This window comes from Chionomys nivalis, chromosome 17 (genome assembly GCF_950005125.1).
Source record: "Chionomys nivalis chromosome 17, mChiNiv1.1, whole genome shotgun sequence".
Taxonomy (NCBI): domain Eukaryota; kingdom Metazoa; phylum Chordata; class Mammalia; order Rodentia; family Cricetidae; genus Chionomys; species Chionomys nivalis.
This window is the reverse complement of record NC_080102.1, coordinates 25004195-25031497: the sequence shown is the minus strand read 5'-3', so window position 1 is coordinate 25031497 and position 27303 is coordinate 25004195. Positions and strand designations below refer to the sequence as shown.

General features: G+C 40.9%; 1 protein-coding gene across 1 annotated transcript in view; it reads left to right on the top strand.

Annotated features, from left to right (window-relative positions):
- Positions 1–27303, top strand: part of Hhla1 (HHLA1 neighbor of OC90) — a 34961-nt gene that overhangs the window by 155 nt on the left and 7503 nt on the right. The window contains exons 2-14 of the mRNA XM_057792819.1: positions 1100–1197; positions 2196–2255; positions 4487–4543; positions 5251–5310; positions 6067–6147; positions 10245–10328; positions 10425–10508; positions 17999–18082; positions 18768–18824; positions 18925–19011; positions 21320–21551; positions 24107–24360; positions 27097–27165. Coding sequence (XP_057648802.1) covers positions 1100–1197; positions 2196–2255; positions 4487–4543; positions 5251–5310; positions 6067–6147; positions 10245–10328; positions 10425–10508; positions 17999–18082; positions 18768–18824; positions 18925–19011; positions 21320–21551; positions 24107–24360; positions 27097–27165 — 1307 coding nt within the window. The remainder of the gene's footprint in view (positions 1–1099; positions 1198–2195; positions 2256–4486; positions 4544–5250; positions 5311–6066; positions 6148–10244; positions 10329–10424; positions 10509–17998; positions 18083–18767; positions 18825–18924; positions 19012–21319; positions 21552–24106; positions 24361–27096; positions 27166–27303) is intronic.

Here is a 27303-nt window from a genome sequence, read left to right as displayed (position 1 = left end):
TGGTGGCTCTATAGTTGTGGCAATGCAGAAGAGGAAGGGGAGAGGTAAAGAGCAGAAGATAATGGGATGAGGAACAGTTAATATCCTTAGGCACCATTCTAGACCAAGAATTACACTAGGCACTGGATTTCATGGTCCTATGTAACCTTCAGAATAAACTTTCAACTGTCCATTTTATATACAAAGGTCAGCAGGCACAGTAATGTTGCCATTGTGATCTAAGTCCTGGATCACTTAGTTCACCATATTTCATCCCCTATCCATCACCCACATGCCCCTAAGCTGGAGAGAATGCTGATCAGAATTTGCTTCAATGAGAGAAAATGTACATCAGTGTTCTGTGTGGCATGCAGCACACAGAAAGTGCTCAAAACATTTTTGTCGTTACTATTAGTCTATTATGTTCTACATGAGCTACCATGCTATATTGTTTTCTGCCTTAGCTGTCATGCTACAGAATAAACTCTCCAAGATGGCTAGCACAGAATCCACAAAGTCCAACAAGTTGTAATAGTCACCTCCATTCATAATTGTAACATTTAGTATATTAATAGTAACATTAGAGGTAATAGTTTGTCTTCAGAGGCTATTTCTCATCTCAGAAACTGAGTGAATGCCCCTTTGAATGTACATGCAAACCTTACCCATACTACCACATGCCCTTCAGTCACATGATTCAGACACAGACTCTAACTATAAACAAGCCTATCCCTTCCACCCAAGCACACAAATGGTGCTGCCTAACCCACCAGCTATCCCCTCCTACTACGACCACAGCTAAGCAGTCCACAGCTAGCAGGTTACTAGGTAGAAAGCTACAAGATGGTAGAGAGTCCACTAATTGCAGTTCTTTAGTAACTTTGTGGGCCAGAGCTCCCTCTCCATAATCAAACATGGAGATTAATTTTAAAAAGAGCTTTGTTTCAAATTTAAGCCAAAGAAACCGTAATGTGCATTTGTTATTTCCGCACAAACTGACGTGATTCCTGACGAGATGGTGTGCCAGTGATTTCCCCAGCACTGTCCACAGAGCAGATTCTACATCATCGTGCTAACAAGCAAGCCTGGCTTCCTCTAAGTGCTTGGTGTTTTGCGATAGGTGGACAGAGCTTCCCAGCATGCCGAGCTTCCTGCTGCATTGCCCTCCAGTGAGACTGTGCATGAGCCTCGCCTGTATCCTCTCTCTCTGGAATACAGGTGGGCCGTTCCTAGTGTCTGTTTTTTGTGTGTTGTAGGAGGATTATTGTGCTTGAAGAATCCCAGCAGCAATATTTTAATGCAAAATCTTAAGCACTTTGATCAAAGCACTTCGATCGAAACATCAAAATACACAATCATGTGCTCGCGTGACATAGAAGGCTCTACTCCTCTAGCACCTGTTCACATCACCATCTTTTGTTTGCTCTCCCACCAAGGAAATCTTCTGAATTAGCTCATTGATTCTCCTTTTGTTTCATTCCCTACCTGTCAGCCCATATGATCGATCTTTATATATATAGATGATTACATCACTTGATTGTATTCCTCCGTGATTCCCACCCTTATTCCCCACAAAGTCAGTGATGACTTATTCTGCTTGGATACCCTTCCAAGTCCTTTGTGTCCTCCATATGACCTTGCTCACTTCGTCTTCACCAACTCCCATAAATGCCCACCTCCTTCTTTCTTTAGGCTCCAACACCTTGACCTTCAGCCAGCTCTTTAGAGAAATGCTCACTGATAATGTAGACTGGAGCACATGTTATTCTCTGTATGTGGAACAGCCCTCAGCCACTTAGGTCCTACCCAGATACTGTTCAGCCTCAGATTTCAGTTCACCATGCCCTCCCAGCGTGTACTTCCATGTGACTGAGATGTGATCGGGCTCCCTGTCATCTGCATTCACATTTATAATTATTACCCTTTTTACTGTTGAGTTCCCTTCTTTCTTATCTCCCTCTCCAACAGACACAGTCGCTAACAAATTCTGATGCTGAGTAACAGTCTCGATCGTATTTATCTTTGGTAAATGTGCGATGACTAACAATTAAATGAACAAAACACATGGGGGGTTTTGAATAAATCCTACCACAATTCTAGAGATCAGTTCTCTCATATAGAGAAATATGTAACTGAGACTAAATCCTATGTAATGTTGTGTCTACATTGTCACTTCTCTGGTGAAACTTTTTTAAAAGAAAACTTTTTAATTTTAGCATCTGGTCTCAAAGGAGAAGGCAAGAAAGATAAGGGAATGGCTCTCCTACCTACAACAGGTAAATGGGGAGCTGTGCCTCCCAGTTCACTCACCTCCAGCAGATTCCCGGAGCTCTCTGGGTCTTTTCATCTGGGGATCTTTCTAAGCGCACACACCGTGGCATTCCGTCCGAGGATAAGAGGTTATAATGGAAGTATTGTTGTTGGCCATCATCACCTTTGAGCTAGCTCGCTCACCTCTACCTTTCCTGGTTTTCCTGCTATGAAACTGGACTACCTATGAAATGTGCCTTGTAAACCACCCCACAGAGCAGCCAGAGATGCACATCCGCTCCGAATGTAAAAGATAAGCAAGACAACTTCTTCAATATGTGTTTGGGCTTTTATGGAGAATGGAAGTTTCTCTTTGTTTTCTAAATTTTACCTTTAGGGAGAGTATCCAATGCTTCAGAAGGAAAATGGTACAAAATGTGAACGCAGTTAAATTGCTTCCTCAAGAAACCTCTTCTCTTTCCCCAAGCCACCAGCTGTACCAATATATTGTGTATGAATGTGATAAATTCTCACAAATACTCATTCTGCTTGAGCCTCTAATTTTCTCCCTTTTAATTGAGATTAATTCCAACATCAAAGGAAATCAGAAGTAATAAAAGGTGATAACATAATAGGTGTTGTCTTCTTCCAGGCCTTTCAGCTGGTCTCTGCTTCTGCCAGCGAGGTGGGCTTGTCGGAAAATGTCTCTCAGTAGTCTTTACTGTTATATTGTCCTGGAGAGGAAGGAACCTAGTGAATCTGGACAGTTAAAGGGAATTCCTAATGCTGCTCTGAATTCTTTATTTTCTGCCTTAATGAACTTGTCTGCAGGACAGAATGCTTTAATCTAGGAGGAGACTGCTTCCTAAAGAGGAGTGGGAGTTAGGAGAAGGGGGTGTGAGTGTGAATATGCATTATATGCATGAATGAAATCCTCAAAGAATTAATAAAATGTCACATTAAATTATCAACAAGCACAATATCAAAAAGAAGGAAAGAAAGAAAGAGGGAGGAAGATAGGAAGGGAAGGAAAAAGGAAGGTAGGAAAGGGGGGAGGTAGATGATGTTTGGTCATAGATTTTTCTCAAGCAAAAATTTGTGTAGAGGAGGCTTTGGGAGCATTGTGGAAGATCTGTCAGAAAGAAAGTCAGAGCTGGGCAATGAGGATGGCCATGAAATGCTGTTTTATGGGTACGCTGTGTCTGTGCACTCGTGAACTAACAACAGTTGCTTTTGCCTTCGTTGGGCTCACACCGGACTAAGCCAATAAACATTCAGTCAGAGCTGGGAGAGGGGCTCATGGGGTCTGACCAGGTTATCTGCAATGACTAAGATAACACCATCACATCCTAACTTACCTTTGTGCCTGCCTGGTCACTTAACCTTCTAGTCTTATTGCCTTGGCAACCTTTCTTGGATTGTTCATGACCTAAACCATAGTCCACACATTATGTAGTGCCTGGAAAAGAATGCTGAGCTTTGGAAAGAAAGCAGGTGTTACTAGGCTGCCCCCAAATGCCTCACTAATACAATTCTTCCCTTGAACACTGATGAAACCAATTATGTATTTATCTTTTAAATCCCTGTGCCTGAGCTTGGTGTCCAAAAGACTTTTCAGAAGTATGAGCCTGCTCTTGGTTTGGGCATTAATAAAAGGACTAAAAGATTTAATTGGGTTAATCAGCAGCATGTTTATCAATAACTATCTCACATGAATCATTTCATAACTAATGGCAGTTGAGTCCTGCTGGAAGAGAGGAAGTCCTTCTCTTCGATGATATAGCCAGCAGAAGTTGACCATGCTCCATGCTCTACTGACTGGCCCTGAACACAAAACAAAATAAAAAGATGTGAAATACTTGGCAACCAGCATAAGAGGAAGAAGTAGGAGGAGGATTGGAGAGATAGAAGTATGAGTATGAGCAGGACATACACACATGTATGAAACTGTCACAGAATAAATTTTTAAAATACAGTAAAGGAATTGATCTCATGTTATATCTTTTTACTATAATGAAATCTGAATCAAGATGAAAATCATCCCAAAGTTGTCCTAACAAAGATCTCATCTGCCTGTGTTTTGGTTTTACGTTGAATTCTGTCTGCTGTGGAATTTGGTTCCATCACTTAAATTCTCATGGTCTTTGTCTCTCCATCCTTCAAAGGTGTGATAGACAAGATGATCTTTAAGGATGTTACATACTGTGTGAGAAGGTGCCCTCGGGCACTATGTCACTAATGGAAGCTTCTGTTTCAGAGTCTGGAAACTTGGGTCTCAGGAAGGAGAAACATGGATCCTTCCTTTACACAGCAGGTACAGAGGCCAGCCCTAGTAGAGACCAACTCAGGAACGGTGGGCACGTTTTCAGATTCTATACCTTTATTCTTTTGCCTTTTCCATTTTAATTTACATGAAGAGTCATCTCTGCAACAGTGATAGCAACATGTGTAGTGTGATTATCCATCCTCTAGTTCAAAGTGACTAGTCCTTCAGGTCAGCCACTGCCTCAAAGAGGCCTTTCCCTCCCCTCTGGCCTGGTTAGTACCCTATTTGAGGTGCTTACAGAACTTACTGCCATTGTTCATAAGTCTCCTCCTTCCAAAGTCACAGTCAAGAAGCTTCATGAAGCCAGAAATTCATAGGCCTGATGTTTATGGAACTCCATTGCACTGCAGTTCTAGGAAATGAGTTCTCAGCCCTTCGCCCCACAGCTTAGTTGTGCAAAGTCAGGCCAGTTTCTCTCTTTTCCAAAGCCCAGTTTCCTGACTCAGTTATTGAGTTAGGTAGATTAGACACTCTGCATTTAGGTATTTATTTATGAGTATATGGTTCTCTAGACCATAGTGAGTAAGCAGACTAGAACTGAAACTGAATTACCAGTAAGTGAAGGAAGACCAAGGCTCTTCCTTCCTCAGGGTCTCTTAATTACCTTATTCTGTTGAGTCACATCAAGCCTTCTTTATACCCCTGGGGCTGGGAACAGAGACTCCATTGTGTCACAAAAGGTTTTCCTTTTCCAGAGTCTGTCTTCAAAAGAGAAGAGAAGCTGGTAAAGGGGGTACAGGTTCTTGCAACTACTGGTGAGTCTTCCCTGACCTTGCCAGGCTATGGGAATCTAGACTGCTAAGCAATATTTCCACTTCTGTAAAAGAACTCCCAATCAACACAGCAGGGGGTAACACCATCTCAGCATGAGGTAAACACTGGACACAATGTTTTTATTACTATAAAGAGGACCTTCAACCACTCTGTCAGCCTCCTCAACTAATGTTTCTAGGTACTCAAGTAACAGCTGGGAGGTGGGAATATTTTAACTGGCAGCCTTTCTCCATATGGCTGTAGACACCAATGTCTGGGGGACTTCATTGTTCATACTGATGTCTGGGTTCTATTAAATATGCATTTCTGAGGATGAAACCCATACATTGAAATTCTGGAAAATTTACTAATATTTTATTAGATGCCAGTACCCTACCAGGTTTGGGTCCATGTAAGCACCAGAACACAATTTCCAAAATCAGAGGTGCTAAGAACTCTCAGGATGGCCTTGGGTCTCCCACTATGGATGAGAGGTAGTCTGTCAATTTCTGCTCTCTCCAAACGCAGAGATAAAACAGTCACTGGAAATAAGTGCTATGTGAGTCACAGTACGTGTCATTGACTGTCACCTACTGAGCTCCTGGTATGAGTTGCTGCTTACCTCTGAGCCCCTTGTGTCTGGCACTTGGTCTGTGTTCAGCATGTGCCTAAAAAAGTTCTGATCCAATTTTGGAAATGAGAAACTGTCTCTGCAGCTGAGAAAAATCCCAACAGGGATGTTTTTGATTCTCTTCCAGAACTCCCAGCAAGGTCAGTTGATCTGTCTGCATTCAACCTGACAGAGCTTGTGAATGGGATGCTCAGTAGAGCTTTAAAAGGTAACCGCTCATTTCAGTACCATCTGGACCAGAGCTTCTCTTTTATTGGTTTATTTTCTAGTTTGCCTGTGACCTGGCAGGACACATTATACTACTGTATCTCAGTGTCTCTGTGTTCAAAATAGAGAGCATGTTGTCCCATTGATGACACGATGAACCCATGATGACAACGAACACATCAACATAAAGCAGGAGGTCTGAGGGCATTCTGAAATCAAACTGCAGAGCTAGCATAATAAATGTGCAGGGCTGTCATTTGCAGTCACAAGCTTTCCTAAGAAAGAACATTTATTAAGTTATATACCTTAATATATATTGTTTTAAGACAAAAGGAGTTCTGAGGTTTACATTATTGCCCTAATTAGCCTTCTTATTATTATTTTTTTTAGCTTCTAGTAAAATAACTTGCAGAAAGAAGGTGTTTACTGATTGGTAATCCATGAATTTATTTTTAACAAGAATTGAAAGAATCTTTTATAGTCTGATTTACTATTACTTGGCAAATGTTTTTGAACGACCTACCACAGTCTCTATCATACATTTTGAAGGTAAGGCAAGAAACAAACCAAATAAAAGCTCTTGCCCTGGGCATCTATATTTTAGTGGAGGAAGAAGAAAAAGAATGCAATAAACAGAATTCTTAAGCAATAAAGAGAATACATAGGCAATGAATACTGGGCAGAATAAAAGACTAGAGAATGCCAGTTCAACATGGAAGGCTATGTGAATAGCATTACCTAGGACTGCACATTATGTACAAGTAAAAGTAACTTGGGGGACACTTATTAAAATAATTCGGAATTCTGGATACCATATTCCCAGGCCTCTACAGCCATGAGGTTATCAGTAGCTCTTATTTTCATAGTTCTAAGTATATGAAAATCTGTTGCAACAACTTGGAGAAATTGCTACACCCAAGATATTCAGTTTGCTGGAGTTTTCAGGAAAACCAGATAGTTCAATGGCAGCTACCGTTATAGTAGGTTTTATGTGGTTTACGTTTATCTTTTTTATTTACTTTTCAAAATTAAAACATAATTATATGACATTATTCCCCCATCCTTTTCCTCCCTCCAATCCTTCCAATGCAGATCCAACTACCCTTTCTCAGATTGGCATCCTCTATTTCTTTAATTGCTATCAGATATATATGTATATATTCCCTAATTGCTATCAGATATATATGTATATATTTTAGTTGCTATCAGATATATATGTATATATTCCCTAAATTAGGTTTCAAATTTCTTTAATTGCTATCAGATATATATGTATATATATATGTATATATTCCCTAAATATATATGTATATATTCCCAATTTGAGGACTCTTCCCTGGGGAAGACTGTTTCTCCTACTGTCAGCATTCCTTGTTTGCCTTTAGATTCCGAATTCATGTTATCATGTTTATTGGGGTTTTCCTTGTTCACATTTTGTTTAGAAAGTCACGTTGATAAGACTTCATGGGTATAGTTTCTTTGACAGTTCTATGAGATAACATCTCACAGCAAGCTTCCTAGTTTCCTGCCTCTTACAATCTTTCCACCACTTCTTTCCCTACAATCCCTGAGCCTGTGTTCTGTATTTATCTCTATCAGTTGGGGTTGAGAACCATGTAGTCACTTGTTCTCTACATTTTGATTAGTTGTGGTTTTCTGTAATGATCTCTGTCTGTTACAAGAAGACATTTCTTTGACCAGGAGTAAGACCTATACTTACCTGTGGGTATAAGGATTAATGTTTATAATACAGTTTGCTATACTAGCTCAGGAAAGTGGTGGTTTCTAGGTTCTTTCAAGATCCATAACAGTCCTAGCCCTGTGTAATTAGCTTGGTTTCCAGTACCAGGTGTGATTTCCTTCTTGTTGGGCAGGCCTTGTATCTAATTAGAGAACTGTTAGTTACCACCAACTTATGCATATTACTTTTGTATTTTTGGGGATACTGTGCCCTCGCTGTCCTGGAACTTACTTTGTAGACCAGGCTGGCCTCAAACTCACATAGATCTACCTGCCTCTGCCTCTCAAGTGCCGCAACTAACTAATGAATGGCATGCGCCACCAGGCCCAGCTTCTCCTTCACTTTTTTTCTCATTTTCTTTTATATTTGTTTTTTCTTGTTTTTATTAATGATTTTAGATATTACATAAAATAATGTTTATAACATTTTATTCAAACATTTTAATTAAAATATAATTATATTACTTCCTCCTTTCCTTTTCTCCCTCCAATTCATGTCTTTCTCTCACTCTCTCTCAAAGTGATGATCTTTTTTTCTTTGATTGTTATATTACAGATAGATAGATACATAGACACATAAATTATAGAAAGCCTGCTGAGTCAATGTGTTGTAATGTGTGTGTACATGATTTCAGAGATGACTTTGTATTGGGTAAACAGTTAGGAGCCTTATCCCTTAAGCTGATTCTTCCTCTCTCAGGAGTCATTAGTTCCTATAGTTCTTTGTTTAAGGATAGAGCCCCATGAGGTTTCCCCTTTCCTTCTTAGCATGTCTATTAATATTGTAATTGTTCTAGTCCTGTTGAGGTAGTCGTATTGTTGCTATTGTAGGTATACTTTTCTGTCAAATCTAGGAGAAGCATTCTCACTGCAGACTTCCTGGTCCCCTACCTCTTACAATCTTTTTGCCTCCTCTCCTGCAATGTTTCCTGGGCCTTAGGCACAGGAGTTTGTTGCAGATGTACCCATTGGCTCTAGGTTTCATTCAACACATAGTGTTCCTTAAAAAGTTCATTTACAATTTTCTCTTTTTCCTCCAATATGAAAATGGCTTATATTTGTTTTGTTGATCTTAGCCATTCTGAATGTGATGAAATAAAATCTCAAAATTGTTTCGGTTACACTTCCATAATTGCTGAAGATGATGAACACTTTTGAGTTATTTACTGGACATTTTTATTTCTTCTATTGAGAACTCTCTGTTCTGATCCTCAGTCCATCATGGGTTACTTACTTTCTTAACTCTTTGATTTTTTAAAAAATTCCTCATATATTCTCAATATCAGTTCTTTGTAATATACACAGCTAACAAAGGTTTTCCCATCTGTATGTTTTTCCTTCACTTGATTGATTGTTTCCTTAGCTGTCCAGAGCTTTATAGTTTTATGATGTACCAGTTGTCAACTGTGTCTTTAATTACTGTACAAATCGAGTCTTATTCATAAATGCCTTTTCTATATCTGTATCTTGTAGGACACTGGCTATATTTTCTTCTAACAATTTTAATGTTTTAGGTTTCAAATTGAGATCTTTACTCCACCTGGAGTTAATTTTTATACAAGATGACAGATAAGGGTCTAATTTTATTCTTTTGTATGTGGACATCTTGGTTTTCAGCACCACTTGTTGAGAATAATATCTTTTCTCTGATGTATGTTTTTAGTATCTTTGCCAAATATCATATAGTAGCTAATTTTATTTCAACTTGATGCAAGCAAGGGTCATTTTGGAAGAGTAAACCTCAGATGAGATAATGCCTCCAGTATTCTTGATTGATGATTGATGTGGGTGAGTCTAGTTCTTTGTAGGTGGTGCCAACTCTGGTCTAGTGACCCTGTGTGCTATACAAAAGCAGACTGAGTGGAAAAGCCAGTAAGCAGTACTCCTCCATGGTCTCTGCTTCTGTTTCTTTCTCCGGGCTACTGCCCTGATTTCTTGCCCCGACTTACCGGGATGATGGACTACATCTTACCACCTGTAGAATGAAATAAACTCTTTCCAAGTTGATTTTGGTCATGCTGTTTGTTAACAGCAAAAGAAATCCTAAATAAGACGTATCATGTCACCATAGTTGCATGTACTCTTGTTTGGGTCTTCTATTTGTTCCACTGTTCTAGATGTCTGTTTATGACATTTTCATATAAATACATCCTATACCTTGCTCATATTTACTGTCCCTCACACATACTCTTCTGTTTGCTTTCCATGACAAAGTCTTACTATATAGCTCTGACTGTCACAAACACAGAATCCTCCTCCCTCAGCCTCCCAGAGCTGAGATCACAGGCATTGCTAGTATTGATTTATTTAAGGCTATATCAGCAAGCATTTGAGCTTCTTTCTCTCCCTCTTCAACAGATAGCAAGCAGTTCTTCTCCGTGCTTAGCATTACTTCTTACAGCTCATTTGCCTTTCACAAGGTTTCTGTGGCCATCTACAACAGTAAGTGTTAACGGTTCTCCTGTGGTGATATGGTGGGTGAGGGACTCAGGGCCAGTCAAAGTGTCTAGGTACCAAGGAAATATTTTCTTTTCACAGTTTCTAACCCAAAGACGGTTGACCCAGCCAAATTCCCTACCAGGTACTGCTACTGTTTGAACAATAGAACCAATGACTTATCAGGTAGGTAAAACATGCCATACCCTTGTAGCTTTTCCAATTTTGATTGTGCCATTTTAGGAATATATTTTTTAACTTTTTATTTATTCTTTGTGTCTTTCATATCATGTCTCCATGTCATGCCTCCTGATCTCACCCATCTTCCTTCCCAGACCCCCCCCCCAAAAAAAAAACCAAAATAAAATTTAAGAGAAGAAGAGAAGTAGGAAAAAGGGGAGAAACTTGCCATGGAAGCTGCAGTTGATACAGTGTCATGCAGTAAACCCCTTTATGCGTAGATTTTTACATGCAGGCGTTCATTCCAAAGAAGCATTAGTCAGGTCTGAGGTCTCTGGTCTCTGCCACACAATTGATACTGAGTCCCCACTGGGACTCATCCTGGACATCCTGTTGTTGCCCTGTGTCATGGAGATCTTACAGTCCTGGGTTGGAAGGACTGATACCTCCTTCCTACTACTATGTTCCAGGAGGTCACAGATGGGTGGATGTTGAGGTGAGCCAACACATAACTCTGGTTCTGGGCCTGGGTAGTTGCAGGATTGGTCAACCCACCAGCTCTCCCTGTCTTCACCACCAGCATGAACTTTCCAGCATTGCCTTAACTAATTTACCGCTTGTGAAGGGCAAGGGTGGAGCCATTTCTCCTGCTTTTATGCCCTCAATGTTAGTTCTCCCACACCTACACCTTCAGGGCCAGCACCACTGTGTTGCCCAGGTGAGGTGTAGAGGCTGCTCTCTCCAGGGCTGCAGCTGATGAGGGGCAGGGCCAGCTCTCCCGCTCTTATGACCTCAGCTCTTCCATCTGCCTCCGGCATTGATGTGGGGTAGGGATCTCTTTACTCTGCCCATGCTGCCACATGACAGATGAGTAGTGGGGACATCTCTCCCATGCTCCCAATGTTGGCTAACTCACATTTCTACCAACAGCATCATCTCCACTGTTTCGCACAGGTGAGATGCAGGGTCTACTTTCCTAAGTGCTGCAACTGATGGTGGGCAGGGACAGCTCTTGTGACCTCAGAACCAGCTCTCTCACCTGCCCCAGGCATTAATGGGGGGTTATCGCCCTCCCACCCATGATGCGATGGGTGGAGAAATGGAGATAGCTCTTCCATGCTGACAACATCGGGGCTGGCTCACCCACATCTCTGCCAACAGGGCTGGCCCAAGAGAGGTGTAAGACCTGCTAAAGGAGTAATTTTTTCCTCATAGTAAGATAACATAGTGATATTTACGACACTTAATGGTGTGCACACTTCCTTGTCTGTTTTTACTATAGAGAAATCTCTGTTATTCATAAATGGGTGTTCATTACCATTGTTTATGTGGAAAAATCACGGGAAAACGTGAATATTCACCACCAGGAAACACTGAAAAGTAGCCACATATAGTGCACAAATGAGTACGTGTGTGTTCTGAAGACAAAAATAATGTTCCCAAGAATTTTCAGATAGGAAAAGACATTCAAAGTAGTATACAGCATACAGTGTTATCAATGATAAAATATGTACATATTTGAACACTAGAAAGGTAATTACTTCTGACAGATGATTGGAGTGTTTTGGAAATGGAAGAGTATTCCTTAACATGGCTTTGCAATATTTGGAATGTATTACTTTTATAATCCAAAAGTACTGCATGTTTGTTAAGTTTTAAAAAAAATCTTGAAAAATAGAAGTGAGGATTTCTCTCTTACCACTACCTCACTCGAGCAACAATTCTTTATTGAGAATCTACTATTACCTAAGTGCTCTTCCTGGCCTAAGCAGAGAGGGCCCATTCTGTTCTAGTGGAACATAGAGTTTAGGAGCAGAAAGGAAATGGAGGCACTGTGTATACCTGGCAATGGGTAGACCATAAGGACAATAACTCAAGAACTTAGTGCTATAGTGTGATTCTCCTATGCAGAAGAATAATGGCAAGGTTTATACCATATCTATAAAAGGAGTCCTCTGGCTACTTGTTATAATAGAGATTGCAAAAGAACAAAGGGTTTCCTTTCCTATTTCCATTTTCTACTTAACATTTTAATATATTTTTATATTAGTAAGTTTGGGAAATATTTGAAATAGCTATGCCATCTGTAAATATAAAGACCCAAGTTCCTTCTAACTTGTTGCTCCACTTTCTATAAGGTATTGCCTTTGTTCTCAGGAGGCAAGTTAGTTTACCACCACACTCCAGCTATAACACAAAAGTGTAAAGAAAGGCATACTCACTTGCTATACACTTATAGTGCAAAACCATCCATGTTCCATTGTGCAGAATTTAGTGCTATGGCCTCACCCCTGCAATGAAGGCTTGAAGATGTAATTGTGATATTAAAAAAATAAACAAGCAAACAACAGCAAATCTTGCTCCCCCAAAATTTTTACATTCTCTGACTAAATTAAGTGTTTTTTATTTTATTTTATTTGTTTAGTTAGTGAGTTAGTTAATTAGTTTTGGTTTTACAAGACAGGGTTTTGCTATAGTTTTGGAGCCTGTCCTGGAACTAGCTCTTATAGACCAGGCTGGGATCCAACTCACAGAGACTCACCTGCCTCTGCCTCCCAAGTGCTGGGATTAAAGGCTTGTGCTACCACTGCCCAGCTAGAGTGTGTATTTTTTTAAAATTTATGTTTTAACTCTATGCAGTCTTTGTTAAACTATTTTTATGCAGTATGGTTTTTTTTTTTTTGGTTCCTGTCCTGGAACTAGCTCTTGTAGACCAGGCTGGCCTCGAACTCACAGAGATCCGCCTGCCTCTGCCTCCCGAGTGCTGGGATTAAAGGCGTGCGCCACCACCGCCTGGCTATGCAGTATGTTTTGATCATATTTTTCAGCCTTTGTCAACTCCTCCCAAAACCTCCTCATCTTCCTATCCTTCCAACATCGTCCTCTCTCTATCTCAAAAAAGAAAGAAAAAGAAAAACCAACAAACTACAAAATAAACCCTCCAAAATAAAAAACACATAAAAACTAACAAAGAATTCATTTTTGTTGTTGTTGCTGCTGCTGTTTGGTTTTGGACAATTATTTCTGGGCATGGGATGTACCCTGGAATGTGGTTGATATACCTAATGACACTCGATTGGAGAAAACTGCTTTTCCCTTTCCCAGAAGGAATCAATTATGAACAGCTTCTTGGCTAGAGATGGGACTTTGTGTTCACTTCCCCTTCTCAGCGGGTGGTCCTCATCTAGTGTGAGTCTGTGCAGGTCGTGCCACAGTCTCTGAGAGTTCACGTGCATCAGTCCTGCTTTGTTCAGAAAAGCGTTGTTCTTGGCATGGTCTACCACCTCTAGTTCTCACAATATTTATCAAAATAGATTCCCGAGTCTTGAGAGGAGGGGTTTGATAATGCAATCCTATTTAGAGTTTCTTTGAGGGTGTATCAATGCTCTGATCCTCCATCAGATGTACAGTTGGTAAGGATTATTTTACAATATGTCTTAAAATCCATTCAACTGCACTATATATAGAAATATTCCCAGTCCTTCAAACGTATTCACATTGTTCACTGAAAGACAGGGCCATAGGCAGAGACTGCTTGTTTATGTCCCGGCTGTCCAGACCTGAATAATAACACAGAAACAATATTAATTACAACTCTGTTTGACCAATAGCTTATGCGTATTTCTAACTAACTCTTACATTTTAAATTAACCCATTTCTATTGTTTTATATTTTACCATGAGGCTCATGGTTTACTGGTAAGGTTCCGGGGCGTCTGTCTCCTTTGGCAGCTATATGACATCGACTCCAATTACTTCAACTCTATATCTCTGTTCAGATTTCCTGCCTGACTTTACTAAACAATTGTCTAAAACAGCTTCTATTTATTTATTTATTTATTTATTTATTTATTTTATTCTTTTTTAATTAAAATTTACGCCTCCTCCCCGGTTCCCATTTCCCTCCCCCTCCTCCCACACATTGCCCCCTCCCCCGACTCCCTTCCCCCTCTCCCCACTCCTCTCCCCCTCCCCCCACTCCATTCCCCCTCCCTCTCGATACTGAAGAGCAGTCCAAATTCCCTGCCCTGCAGGAAGTCCAAAGTCTTCCCACTTCTATCTAGGTCCAGGAAGGTGAACATCCAAACAGGCTAGGCTCCCACAAAGCCAGTTCATGTATTAGGATCGAAACCTAGTGCCATTGTCCTTGGCTTCTCATCAGCCTTCCTTGTCCACCATGTTCAGAGAGTCCGGTTTCATCCCATGCTTATTCAGTCCCAGTCCAGCTGGCCTTGGTGAGCTCCCAATAGATCAGTTCAAACAGCTTCTTTAATAGCCACTGGTAATAAAACATATTTGTGGCATACAAAACGGAATTTCACATCATCTTTCCTTTTCTATCTAAATAAAAAGGAAGGTTTTAACTTTAACATAGTAAAATTACATATAACAAAACAGGTATCAAGCAAGAATTACAGTTACAATATTTATATCTACTTTATTTTTTATCATAACTATGGAAAATCCCTACACCTTCTCAGCCAATGAAGAGTTGGAATAAGTTATTAGCGGAGGTTAGAATAAGTAGAACTATAACTCTCTTCAACTCCATCAAAGACCCCAGAAGGATGTATTACCTAAGTAAACAGAAAGTGCATTGTAAGCGATTTCCAAAACTCTAGAATAAACAGAGATATCTCACTGTTTGGACAGTCACCCAAAGTTCTGTGACATTGGGGCATCCATCTTCAGCCTACAGGCCTGTAGTATCCGGCAAACTTTTCCATGAAGCAGGAAATTTGAAAGACTGTTTTGCCTCTAGTGGCAGTTTGTCAGTCACTTTCTTCTGTGTCCTGCAGAATGTCTGGCAAACTCTTTCATGAAGCAGGAACCCTGAAGGACTGTCTCACCTTTAGGCAAGTTCATCAGTCATTTTTCTGTGGGTTCTGCATGTCCAGTTCATACAGCAAACTCCCAAGCAGTCCAGGCAAGAGCAGTTTCTTGCCCAAATGGCCAACAATCTCTATAAGGAGCCTCTTCGATGCATATTATCCTCTTGAAGTAGATTGATGCTGCCATGAGCAGATGTGTCTCATTGTTGAGAAAAGACTAAGTTCCTAAACATCTAAATGCCACAGTCTGTTAGTCTTTGAAAGGTTTGAAAAATGCCTATCCATCTGAAATATATCTCCGTACATTTATCTCTTCAGCTCCACCAGTTTCTCTTTATATCTCTGTTTAGATTTCCAGCCTGACTTAACTCTACTAAACCATTGACTGAAACAACTTCTTAATAACCAATGGTAATAAAGCATATTCATAGCATACAAAGGGGAATCCCACATCACAGGATGATGGTTTATTTACCTTGTCTCCTAATCCTGACAAACTTTACTACTCTAAATAGGGCTGTGATGAGCACCTGTGCAGAATCACTTGAAGCACTAACTCAATTATCTCTCTAGGATAGAGCCCTTGAAATGGAATTGTTGACTGACAGGGAAATAAATCTTGTTGTGATTCAATTTGCTAAAACTTCTAGAAATCTTTTAGGCATCTACATTCTTTTCAACAATGCTCAGAGCAATGTTTGTACCCTAGCCTTGTTCACTCTAAATATTAAAAGACAGTCTTAATTGGGTCGACATAAAAATTGTTTGTGTACTTCTATTTACATATAAAGGGACTTAGACATGATTCTTCTCTAAGCATTGATAGTAAATTGGTAAATTAAATTTCTGTAGGAACAAAGAATATCTCCAAAGGAACAATAATTGAATTTCTTTCAAGCCCAGAGAAAGAGTTGTAAACATAGTTTCAAAGAGGAAGTAGGCAGAAGACCCTGAGTTGTCTGAGTTGTATGAGTGGTGGTGGGAATCTTGGGAGCAAAGGACTTTTGGCTGAAGACAAATCTCAGCTCAAATCCAAGATCTGTAATATAGCATAGGACTCAGAGCAGGTACCACCATTTTTGTTAAGTCTTTGGCAGAACCAGGACCCATCCTTAGCATCTGGATCCAGATCCCTGTTTCTGTGCAATGAAAATCATGATTCTAACTTTGCATTTTATCACTCAGCTTGTGAGTCTTCCTTTTTCAATAACTTTAAAGTATGTTTAAATATACATTTACATTTATTTATTGGAGGGGGCATGTACATCCAACAGCAGTGTGCCGTTAGTATACCTGTGGAGGTCAGAAAACAACTTTCAGGAATAGGTTCTTTTTTCCCATCATGTGGACATCAAGCACATGTTAGCAGGTTTGATGACAAATGCCTTTACATGCTGAACCGTGTAACTGAGTCCCCTTAAATTTTACTTCTGCTGTATATCTCACAAAAATCTCCAGTATCTAGCAGGCATCTGGCACACTGTAGACACTATGGATATGTATTAGAGAAGTAAATTAATGAAGGAGAGTCTTGAGATGTAGCAGGAAATAGTTGAATGAATAATAAGATAGTACACATCATCGGGCTCTACAATATAACACAGAAATAAAGAGGCCCATGGTCACCAGCCTTCTGCACTGACTTAGTGGTGTCAACCCCTGCAGAAGTATACAACATGGCTGTTCCCCAGCCAGGGTAACCATGTGACCACACAAACATGTAATGTCACATTGTAGCTCAGACTCACACACAGCATTACCTACCTCCTGCTAGCGTTGGCCTGCTATGCCAACTACTGCTTAGCCAAGGGTATTAGTATACATCTACAGGGTGTGTGTTTTCAAGTCTGGTTGCCCTTGCAAGCAACTCACAATCCTCATCCTGAGTAAAAGAAGAATCTGTATCAGGCATGATAGGAAATTATCCAGTGGGCTCTAGGAGCTTCCTGTCTAGAAATCACTGAGGTTTGTACAACAACGTGCCTCTTAAGAGGGAACCAAAAACTTCTGGGTCCTGAATAGCCATGAGTTAGCGGAGAAGAATGTGGCAGACTCATCTTTAGATCTAAAAAAAAGGAAACTTTACTGATTAGAGTAAACCGTGCTGGTTGTGGATCCCATTCAAATCTTGCTAAGAGAGAAAGTGTTCAACAGTTCTTCAAGCTAAAATGTTATAAAAAGTCTCTTAGACTTCCTTCCATGCTCTAAATAAAGTGGACAAAAGGAGACATTCCCGACGATGTTGCATAAAGGTCTTATTTATTTTGATGTCTGTATTAAACAACCCAACATTAAATATGACTGCATTTTCAAATTCCAACTTTATGTAAAGTGATCTTACATGTCTTTGGGCCTGATTCCTTTTGAATAGGTTTGACAGTCTACTATCGTTAGATGAAGCAATGAAAACCTTTGGTAGCTCTTGGGTATTAACAGAGAAAGAGTTAGATTGTAAAAAAGGACCCTAGAATTTTTTGCTTGAATTTACTTTCACTGTTTTTTAAATTAGCATTTTTCTGTGTGTGAATACCAATAGTCTTTAACAGATTAACTTAAATTATACTTGCAAAGTCTACTCTGAATAAAAAGAGAAATCCAAATGCCATCTCTTTGCCCTTGTGTCTTTGCATCCGAATCCAGGGAGCTTCTCGAATTTGTCTTGCAGATTTCACAGCTTTGCTGGTGGACATCCTTGGGAATTCTACTAGCTACCTCACTGAGATTTTTAAGTCAACCTCCATCCTCTCGGGTGTGTATCTTTCAGGTTCCCGGCAGGTTTGTACCCTGGCACTCCTCAAGGAATATAGCCAAGCCTGATAGGTTTCTGCATCCCAGACCCTGTCATGGGTCAGGCTGCAGGAACCTTTAGGTGTGGTTTGGTTTCTAACGCCAGTCTTTGATGAATCCATCATTCAAACAGGGTTCTTCCTAGAGCCCTTAAAATTGAAGGACTAATATGACAATCAACATAGGTAGGGTATCAGTGGACTCTAGCAGTGGCTGTAACTTCCCCTCCCCCTTTAGAGACAAAAAGACAGATTCAGGGAAGGTAACTATTTTCTTCAAAGTGCAAAGGGTCAAACATTTTGTCGAGTGAGTCATGACTTAGATGAGTGTGATTGCTGCAGCTTTCCTGGTTGCTGCTCTTGGCGGGGGGCAGGGGAGAGTGATCTTCTATCAGCATGGTACAGACATTCAATGAGACATTCAACAACATACAACTTCTGAATTCCTAAACACACTTCTCCCTGGGGATTCTCTGTTAAAGGCCTACAGACACATGCTTACATCTTCCATAGAGGATGCTGATGAGGGTTCAGTGAGACAGAATGCATGCTATGCTGAGTGGGGAACCAGGCAGACAGAAACAGCATTGTAGCCTTAGAGCTGTCCCTAGAAACTGTAACCTGGTTGTGTGCCCGTTTGTCTTACAGTGAGTCAAACCAATGCATCTGACTGTGTCTTCATCTGTGTGATGGCAGGGAAGTCAGGTGAGCAGCAGTGACCCAGAAGCTCTCTGGCTAAGTATTGAGCTTCACACTCCAGCAGTCAAACCCAAGCTTCCTTCTCCATGGTGTAACTTTTTTTCAGGAAGGACTTTTTCTGACTTCTGGGAGATGGTGGAGAAATCCCCTGTTATCAACTACACATTTACCAGTGGTGTTTCCAAAGCTTTGGGTAAGTATAAACTATTATAGAGGCCAGAGCACCCCCACACCCCACATTACTCAGATCCACTAGTGAAGCAATGTTGCCTTCAGGAATTTTATTCAATTAGATGGTGCTAAAATCAGAGGATTTTTCTCTTGGATTTAAAAATGGATTTCTGGGGTATTTGAGGGGAAAATTGGCCTCTGTGGATCTTCCTCTCACTGACAACAAACACCTGGGACTGAGTAGCTGCTGTCTCCTTTCTCCCCAATGAGGAATACCTGTCTCTTTACTCCCACAATCCTCTCTTCACCCTATTGCATTACACATTGTTTCCTATGCTAACCAAGGGCTCTTGAAGCTATTGGAAATTTGATCCTTATTCTAGAGTCATTAATCCCTGTAATTCCCAAGCCCTTTCCATCCATCATTTTCAACAACTACCTATCTGTCTCCTGTAACACCAGGAGCCGTGTTGGAACCACTCTTATCTCTTTCTTCCCCACATCTGGAATCTGGCTCTACCTCTAAGTCCACCTGATGTGTGTGTCTGTGTCAAGTCCTCATCATCTACCAGAACAACCTATGACCAAGTGTGTTTTGTCACACTCTTGTGTTCCTTTAAATTATCCACCCATAATAGCCACAAGAGCAATGGTGCTCAGATATGAGTTGGATTATATCCCTTACCTGAAAGAACCCAACAGTTAGCAGTAGAGGTTCCGGAGTGATTAGAGAGAACACATTTCTTCATATATTTGTTATTTCTCCATGATTCTTCGCTATGTTCAATTTGAAATCAAATATTTTAACACCATTCCATGCAAATTTGTTCATTCTGTCATCTCCAAAGAGAGGTTCTATTCCACTTAGCTGTGTTTCACAGCTCTGAAGGTGCTTAGTTTTCCACTCCAGATGCTACAATCTCATGTCCTAAAGATATGCAACCCAAATCCATCTTCTGTGGTTCAACCCAGTATCTGTATATCATCTGGACTCTATGTTACTCTAGGTTATATCCAGTGACATTTATATGTGTATCTACTCAGTGAATGAACCTTGAAAGCAGACAACCTCCTGTGGTCCCACCATCTGCCTTATGCCTCAGTGATTCACATGGCATCTGCATACAGTCAGCTTTTCATCAGCGTCTCCACAGTGAACTGATAAACACAGTCAATGATGTTCCAGTTTCACTGTGGTGGGCTTCTTTGATATGTGATAATCTAGGGCATGTCTAGATCGTGCTGTGGAAGAAAACTCACTTTGTAAGGGACAGGGCCGCTTGGTGAAATGAATCAGCCATGCAACAAGTCACCTTCTCCTGCTTGCTTCTGAGGGCAGAGCTGAGGATTAAGTCAATCTCATCTTCCCACCCCCAATCTCAATCAGGTCTCTCTTTAGTGCTCTTTCAGTAAAAACAAATGCTCAAAGAGAGAAAAAATACTTAATTTTGGCACTATTCTTGACATACCTGATAGTCACTTTCCTGTCCAGGTGACAACTGGGCTGAAAGGATCCAGCCCATGTCTGACTCTTGGGATCAAGGCTTAGGTGGCATGAGGTATTTGAGGCGTAGATGTGAAATAGGGTAGAAGAAAGGAGGATTTGGGGTCATCTTCTGCAACCGCCTAGGTAAGCCCTCTATGCAGTACCTGTCAAAGGGCAATTAGTAAACAAAATCCAACACAAACTGAAGATCAGACCTTGTCCACCCAGAAGGAGGAACACTATAGACTAGTGCGAACCTCTTACCTTATAACCACAATGCTCAGCCCAGCTTTGTCTTAGTCTCTCCAAGGGAGAGCATGAGCAAACTTAACATTTGTGCCTCTTTTTCCTATTCCTTGTAAAATGAATGAACAGGTGCCTTAGAGAGATTTCTCTCAAAAAACCCTGCAAGTCTGTCTTGCTGAGGGTCAGACTTTTAAGTAGTTTCTTCTGCAAAGCCCTGCTTTTCTTGATGCTACCTCAGTCTCCATGTACTCACAAAGCAAATAGCACGAGCCTCTTGAAGAGACAAGTACCAGAGTTCTGGAGCAGCTGAGGGGCTGCAAAGTCACAAAGGGACTCTGACAAACCCACAGGTCTCATCAAGAGAGACAGTCAAAGTCTGGCAATTTAGCTCTGACCACTTTACATCTGTTCACAGTGGTTTATCATACAACTTCTGTGGAGTTAGGAGAACATCCTTTAGTGACGTTTGATACTGTACCCAGTAATATGAAATCTGCAGTCTAGAGAGTTGCTGCTTAATTGTCTTTTGATGACTCAACAGTTCTACCTGCCCAAAGTGGCAAGCAAATTAAAGCTGCCATTGGCTATTTCCTCTGAGGTGCAACTACCGGTGGAATAGTCGGGACTCCAAGGTTCACCACCCAAAGTCAGCAGTCACTTTCAAGGTCGTATCCTGCACACTGGAGCACACAGTGGGTATCTCATCTGAAGACCTTCCCCTGGACAAAGACAAGTACTCCTTCAGAGAAAGAGGTGACAGAAAACAAAGAGATGTTTCCAGAGCTGCCTGTTGGGACCATAGCCACACAGAGCCGTGCCACTTACACATGGTCAACCTCAGGTGAGATGGCTTCTCAGTTTTCCCTCTCCTCTGCTATGGCTCCCTTCTGACTCCTCTAATCTCACATACATAACTGAAATGCTTCCGTATGACTCTTCCCACCACATTAGTGTAAACAGTGTTCAGAAAGGTCAGCCAAGGGTGGGAAATCACACTGGTGATATAGACTTTTAGTATTTTTATTAACAGAGTTCTGTATTGAAATAAGAAGGTTCAGAAAATAATACCAAGAGTTCTCTGATACCCTTAACCCAGCCTCCCCCATTTACAATATCTTACATAATGATAGTATTTGCTGGAATAAGACATGTTTATTTCAACAAAGTAGGCTGATGTCTTTCTCTGGAAATTCACAGAAAATGGTTAGGTTGGCATTTCATGATATAGATTGGTTAATCCACTGCACCTGGCTGGATATTGTTAGAAAAAATGTGTTAGTGACTCCACCCTGTCATAAAATGATGTCAGCAGTGGCTGGTCAAGAATTTTCCTAATCAATCCTACCTCATTTTGTGCAATATCAACAGTATGGTCACTAAACACAAAAGGCACAAAGACCTGTTGTTTCCTACCTGGAGTGATCTCTTTCACTGAGAGTCAGCTTTATCTATCCTAACAATTGATTGGAATCATCATAAGTCTTTAATTAACTCACTCGTCAAAAAACACCATTGCTTCCTTCCAGTAAAGTGTTTGAAAATGGCTCTTAAAATTTCCTGTCTGGGCCGGGCGGTGGTGGCGCACGCCTTTAATCCCAGCACTCGGGAGGCAGAGGCAGGCTGATCTCTGTGAGTTCGAGGCCAGCCTGGTCTACAAAGGGAGTTCCAGGACAGGCTCCAAAGCTACAGAGAAACCCTGTCTCGAAAAACCAAAAAAAAAAAAAAAAAAATTTCCTGTCTGCTCACAGACAGGAGGGAGACACACTACAGTCATGATCCAGCTTACATTGAGTTCTTTCATGCTTGAGCTCATCTAAAGTATCCTACTCAGCGCAGCAGCAAGGATTAAAAGGAGGCAGGCAGGCTACACAAAGGGTGTGTCTTGACAATGGAGAGGAATAACATTCAACTCCAGCAACTTCAAAAGGTTAATATAGTGACTTACATCATGAAAACTACCCAAAATTGTAAGATATTTCGGTATAACATGAAAATAGATGATTGCTAGAGGCAAAAAAGTAATAAAACACCTGGCCATGGTCCTCAAATGAAAAACACCAATTGATATAAGAAAAATAACAGAACCTTAGTGAGAACAAAAACATTCAAATTCATGAGAGGACAACTCGCGTTCTAGATGAGATGTTTGAATACTTTTAAGGAGGCAATTGTGCTCCACTTAACTCCCAGCTGTGAAATTATCTACTGGTATTAGTTTTACAAACTTTGAGAGGAAAGATTTTTTAACTTTCTCCCATGGGAACAAACATGTGACACTAACATTTTTAAAAAATAATTAGGGAAGATTTACCTTAACTAAGGAAAGCTCTGTGAGTTACTGTAATCATAATTATTCCCAATTTAATATCAAGGCTAAAAAGAAGGACTGTGGATGTATCTCAATGGCAATCACTGGCTTGGTGTATTAGCAACTTTCTTTGTTGTTATGACTAAGTATAAGAAGCAATGGAAGGGAAGGAGAGCACTGGTGTATGGTCCAAAGAGATACATTCTACCATAGAGGAAGAGACAAGGCGGCAGAAGCAGGAGGCAATTGCATAAGATCTACAGTCAGGTAGCAGCTAAGGTTCCATAGCCTTCTAAAGTAGTACTATCAGCTGGGGAGCAACTGTTCAAGCACATTCACATTTAAAACAATACACAGCATGTGCAAAGCCCTGAATTCCATCTCCAACACTGCAAACGAGAACACACAAGCAGCAGAAGTAAAATGCGTTAAATAACATGCTTCACAGTATGAAGAAAACAAGGGCAACCAAAGCCTCCAGGTCTCTGAGCCTCACACAATCTTCTCAGCCTATCATATGATTAGAAATAAATCTCTTACATTTGAGACAGGGTCACCTTATCCTCAAGCACATATTCTAGCTTTCTGAGAGTCCACGGGGTTTAGAGAAGATGTTTTGTTTTTCTTTTGTTCAAAGATTGATTTGCTTGTTTTTATGTTATGTGTATGCATGAGTGCCTGCGTCCTGCAGGCATGTATGTGTATCTCACGCATGCAGTGCCTGCAGAGGCCAGAAGAGGGCTTCTGATTCCCAGGAGCTGTAGATATAGATGATTCTGAGCCACCATGTGGTTCTGGGAATAAATCCTGATCGGCAAAACCAGCAAGTGCTCTTAACCAGCAGTCCATCTCACCAACCCAGATTCTTCTTTTGATTTGCTGCCAAGGAAAGCAAAATCCAGTTTAATCTACTTATTCTAGTCCACAGTAAAATATAAGCATCTGAATTATCTGTGTTATATATACACATTGCAATTGCCCTTTGAGAGAATTTCATATGTCTGCAGTTTTATACATGATCAAAGAGATCAAGAACAGCAATGCTAATGATTGTCACTTTCAACACACAGCTACGAGGAACATGACCAGAACACCATGGGTGACAAGCAGACGGACATGGGATCCTACAGAATCAGTGTCTATGTCCCAGACTACGAATGATAGCACATCTAAAGGGCCACCCTGGGCAAAAAGGACATTCTGGACAAGCCTTCCCTCCACATCAGCCTCCCCTGCAGATGCCCAGCATCCCAGGAGCACAGGGAGCCCTTTGCATCCTGCTGGGATACTGACCACACCCAGCAAACTAGCACAGCCCAGCAGAGCCTCAGGTGAGAGACAACATTCACCTCCTTGGCAATTATGCTTGAAAATGGTTTGAACGTCTTTCTAAAGTTTCAAATTCTAATACACATGCTGAAAGTAGGAAAAAAGTAATAAGTGATTTAATAAATGATGATAAAACAAATCTCCTTCCTTTCTCTATTCCAGTCTTTTATTCTCTTTTATGAATGAAAAAAATGAATGACCCTTCTTCACAGGACTCTCCCACCTGCCTCTTTTTTTCATGCTAAAGGATTTCGTTATGACATTGCCATATTGCACAGAATATGTTTTGACAATATTTACCCTTCTACCACTCTTCAGAATTCCCACTTCTTCTATCCCATTCCTGTTCTCTTTCTATATCCCTAGCATTTTCCATTTTAGTTTCCTGTAAAGTCACTTCCTGGTTTTTCTTTGTCTTGTATCATGTGGCAAATGGGCAGTGGCCACAAGAAGACAACCCTCCAGACTGGTTAACTGCCTTTGTTGCATAGTATTAATGATACTGTTGATTATATATTCAGCATGTATATTTGATGCACTATAAAATAACTACACATATATATACATTTATGCCATCAAGTTATGAGGAGAGCTTGAGCTATAAAAGAGAATTTATCAAATTTAATTAAGCTGTTGTATTGCATGCCTGTGTGTATATAATGAAACCTCAGAAAACAAAGCAAAACATATTTATATCCTTACTTTATATCTAACCTTACAGTTCCCAGATCATATTTGAGAGTACAGTCATCCAGATTTTCATTTTATTTAATTCATATTCATGAATTGTCCATAATTTCTTTTTTCACAGACAACATTTATGTTTCTAACTATTTATTTTAAAAACCCTTCCCTCTGGTATTTACGGGTGGCAGGAAACCTTCTTCCACGCCCATCATGGTTAATAGACTGTCACATGCATCACTGCTAGAGTTTCATTAACTGTGAACTTGACACTCTCCCTCTAAAACATGTTCTCCCTAAAGTCTTAGGCTGTCAGCTTCAGGCTTCTCTGAAAGAGGCAGTCATATTAAGTTTGTCAGATGATTACATTTCTTATAAAATACAGGGATTGGACAGAGCACTTGAAATTTAACAGACTTCAGACACAAACATCTGAGCTGTATAGTGGGATCTGGGAAAGATCACTTGGATACCTCTAATCACATAAACGCCTGATGCGATGATGTGAGATCTGTCCGTCATTTGCACTAGTGTGGAAGAAAATTAAAGCAAAGTCACTTTGCGTTGATCAGTGGGGCATCTGTCACCATGGACCTCAGTTCTCTCTCAGTCTCAGACACAGCTGGACTGAAATCTTGCCTTTACCACACACGCTCACCACAGCAATTTTTCTTCTCCCTCTGTGTTCCCATTTCCTGGTCGGTTGGGTAAGAGTTGTCAGAGCTGTGACATCTACAAGCAGTTTGGTTCAGTCTATGACATTTGGACAGCTATTTCTTCCTGCAACTCTTCTCAGCTAGCCTAGCCATCTACAGGAGTCGCATGTCCCCAGTCCCTTACATTTCAATATGCTGTGATCCCAAAGCCTTTTAATCAAATTAGACAATAGTCATAGACAAGTTGAATGTGGCTCAGGTTGTTCAAGATTTACATAGAAATCCAACAAGGTAGCAAGCATTACTTGTACCTTCTTTACTGGAGGGTACAGCCTAATCAATACCTGAAGAGAAATCAAAAGATGATGTTGACCTCCACCCCCAAGAAAATGACCAGATCTCCCTTGGTCTTAAGGGATCCTGTCAGTTATGAGCTGTGTATGGATGATAGTAGCAGTCATCTTTGCAACTCACATGGATGTCCATGGGGTGACAGCCATGTTGATTTGGACACCACAAGACTCCCAGTCCATGCAGAAGAGTGGTCACAAATAGTGGACCGCATTACAGAAATGTAGGCTGGAACATGGGTTTCCCACAGCCCCTTCACTTTCTACTTTATTCTCTGGAGTCCAGCCACAGAAGAGTCCCTGTTGCTCACTCCTCCAGGTCTTTGCATGGGCCTTTTGCTCAGCCTAGGAGGCCTATCCTCATTAACTCTATGTTCCTCATTGCAGTCAGCAATGACACCTGCTGAATTAGGTGCCTATCTGCTGGGCCAGGTTGTAGCCCAGCCTTACTCTTTTCATTCATCCACAGAATGGAACTGCCACTTTAATTGTATCCCTCCCTCACCTTCTAGACTAGAGGGCTGCTTTGCTAGCTTGCCAGAGGCCAGACTTATGTCAGCATGGGTCAGGTCTTGAAGTGGTCCTAAAACCAAGACTTTATGAGCATGGAAGATAGATGTTGAACTAAAAGCCTAGGCTATTATTAAAATTATTGACAGGTGAATAATCAGGAATGTGGATGGAATCATGGGTATACCATGACTCAGATCAATTACAAGCAAGCTGTGTTCACTTTGTCTTAGAGGGCTCATATCCATACACTTCCGTGTTCAGTGCCATCACTGTCCTGTGCAGTGCCACCAAATCGTACTGATTTGGAAAGTTCCCAATGGCCCCGTCACACTTTACCAGCTACTGATGGGACTCATCCACTTCCCTTACATACTCCAAGAGAAACATGATTGTGGCTACATTTCTTATTCATCCCTGCACCTTCAACATCCTGATTGACATCAGCTCTCCCGTCAGCAGCGCTGACGTGGAGCATCTTCTTCAGACTGGGCTCCCGTTGGAAAGATGCATGCTCACCTCTCTCCTTTCCTCTCAGGAACACTCACCGCTGGAACACAGACTCCAAGTCCAACCAAGGCACCAGCCCCTAGAGACTCACAGACAGGTGAGACTGCATGGCCAAACCAAGAAACTCCATACCTTGAAGGAAAGCATAACCTAGGAGAAAGGGGCACAGTGGGACAAGAGAACCTGTAAGTATGCTGTCACTGAACTTGGTTAGAGGAAAAAAAACTCAGAGAAG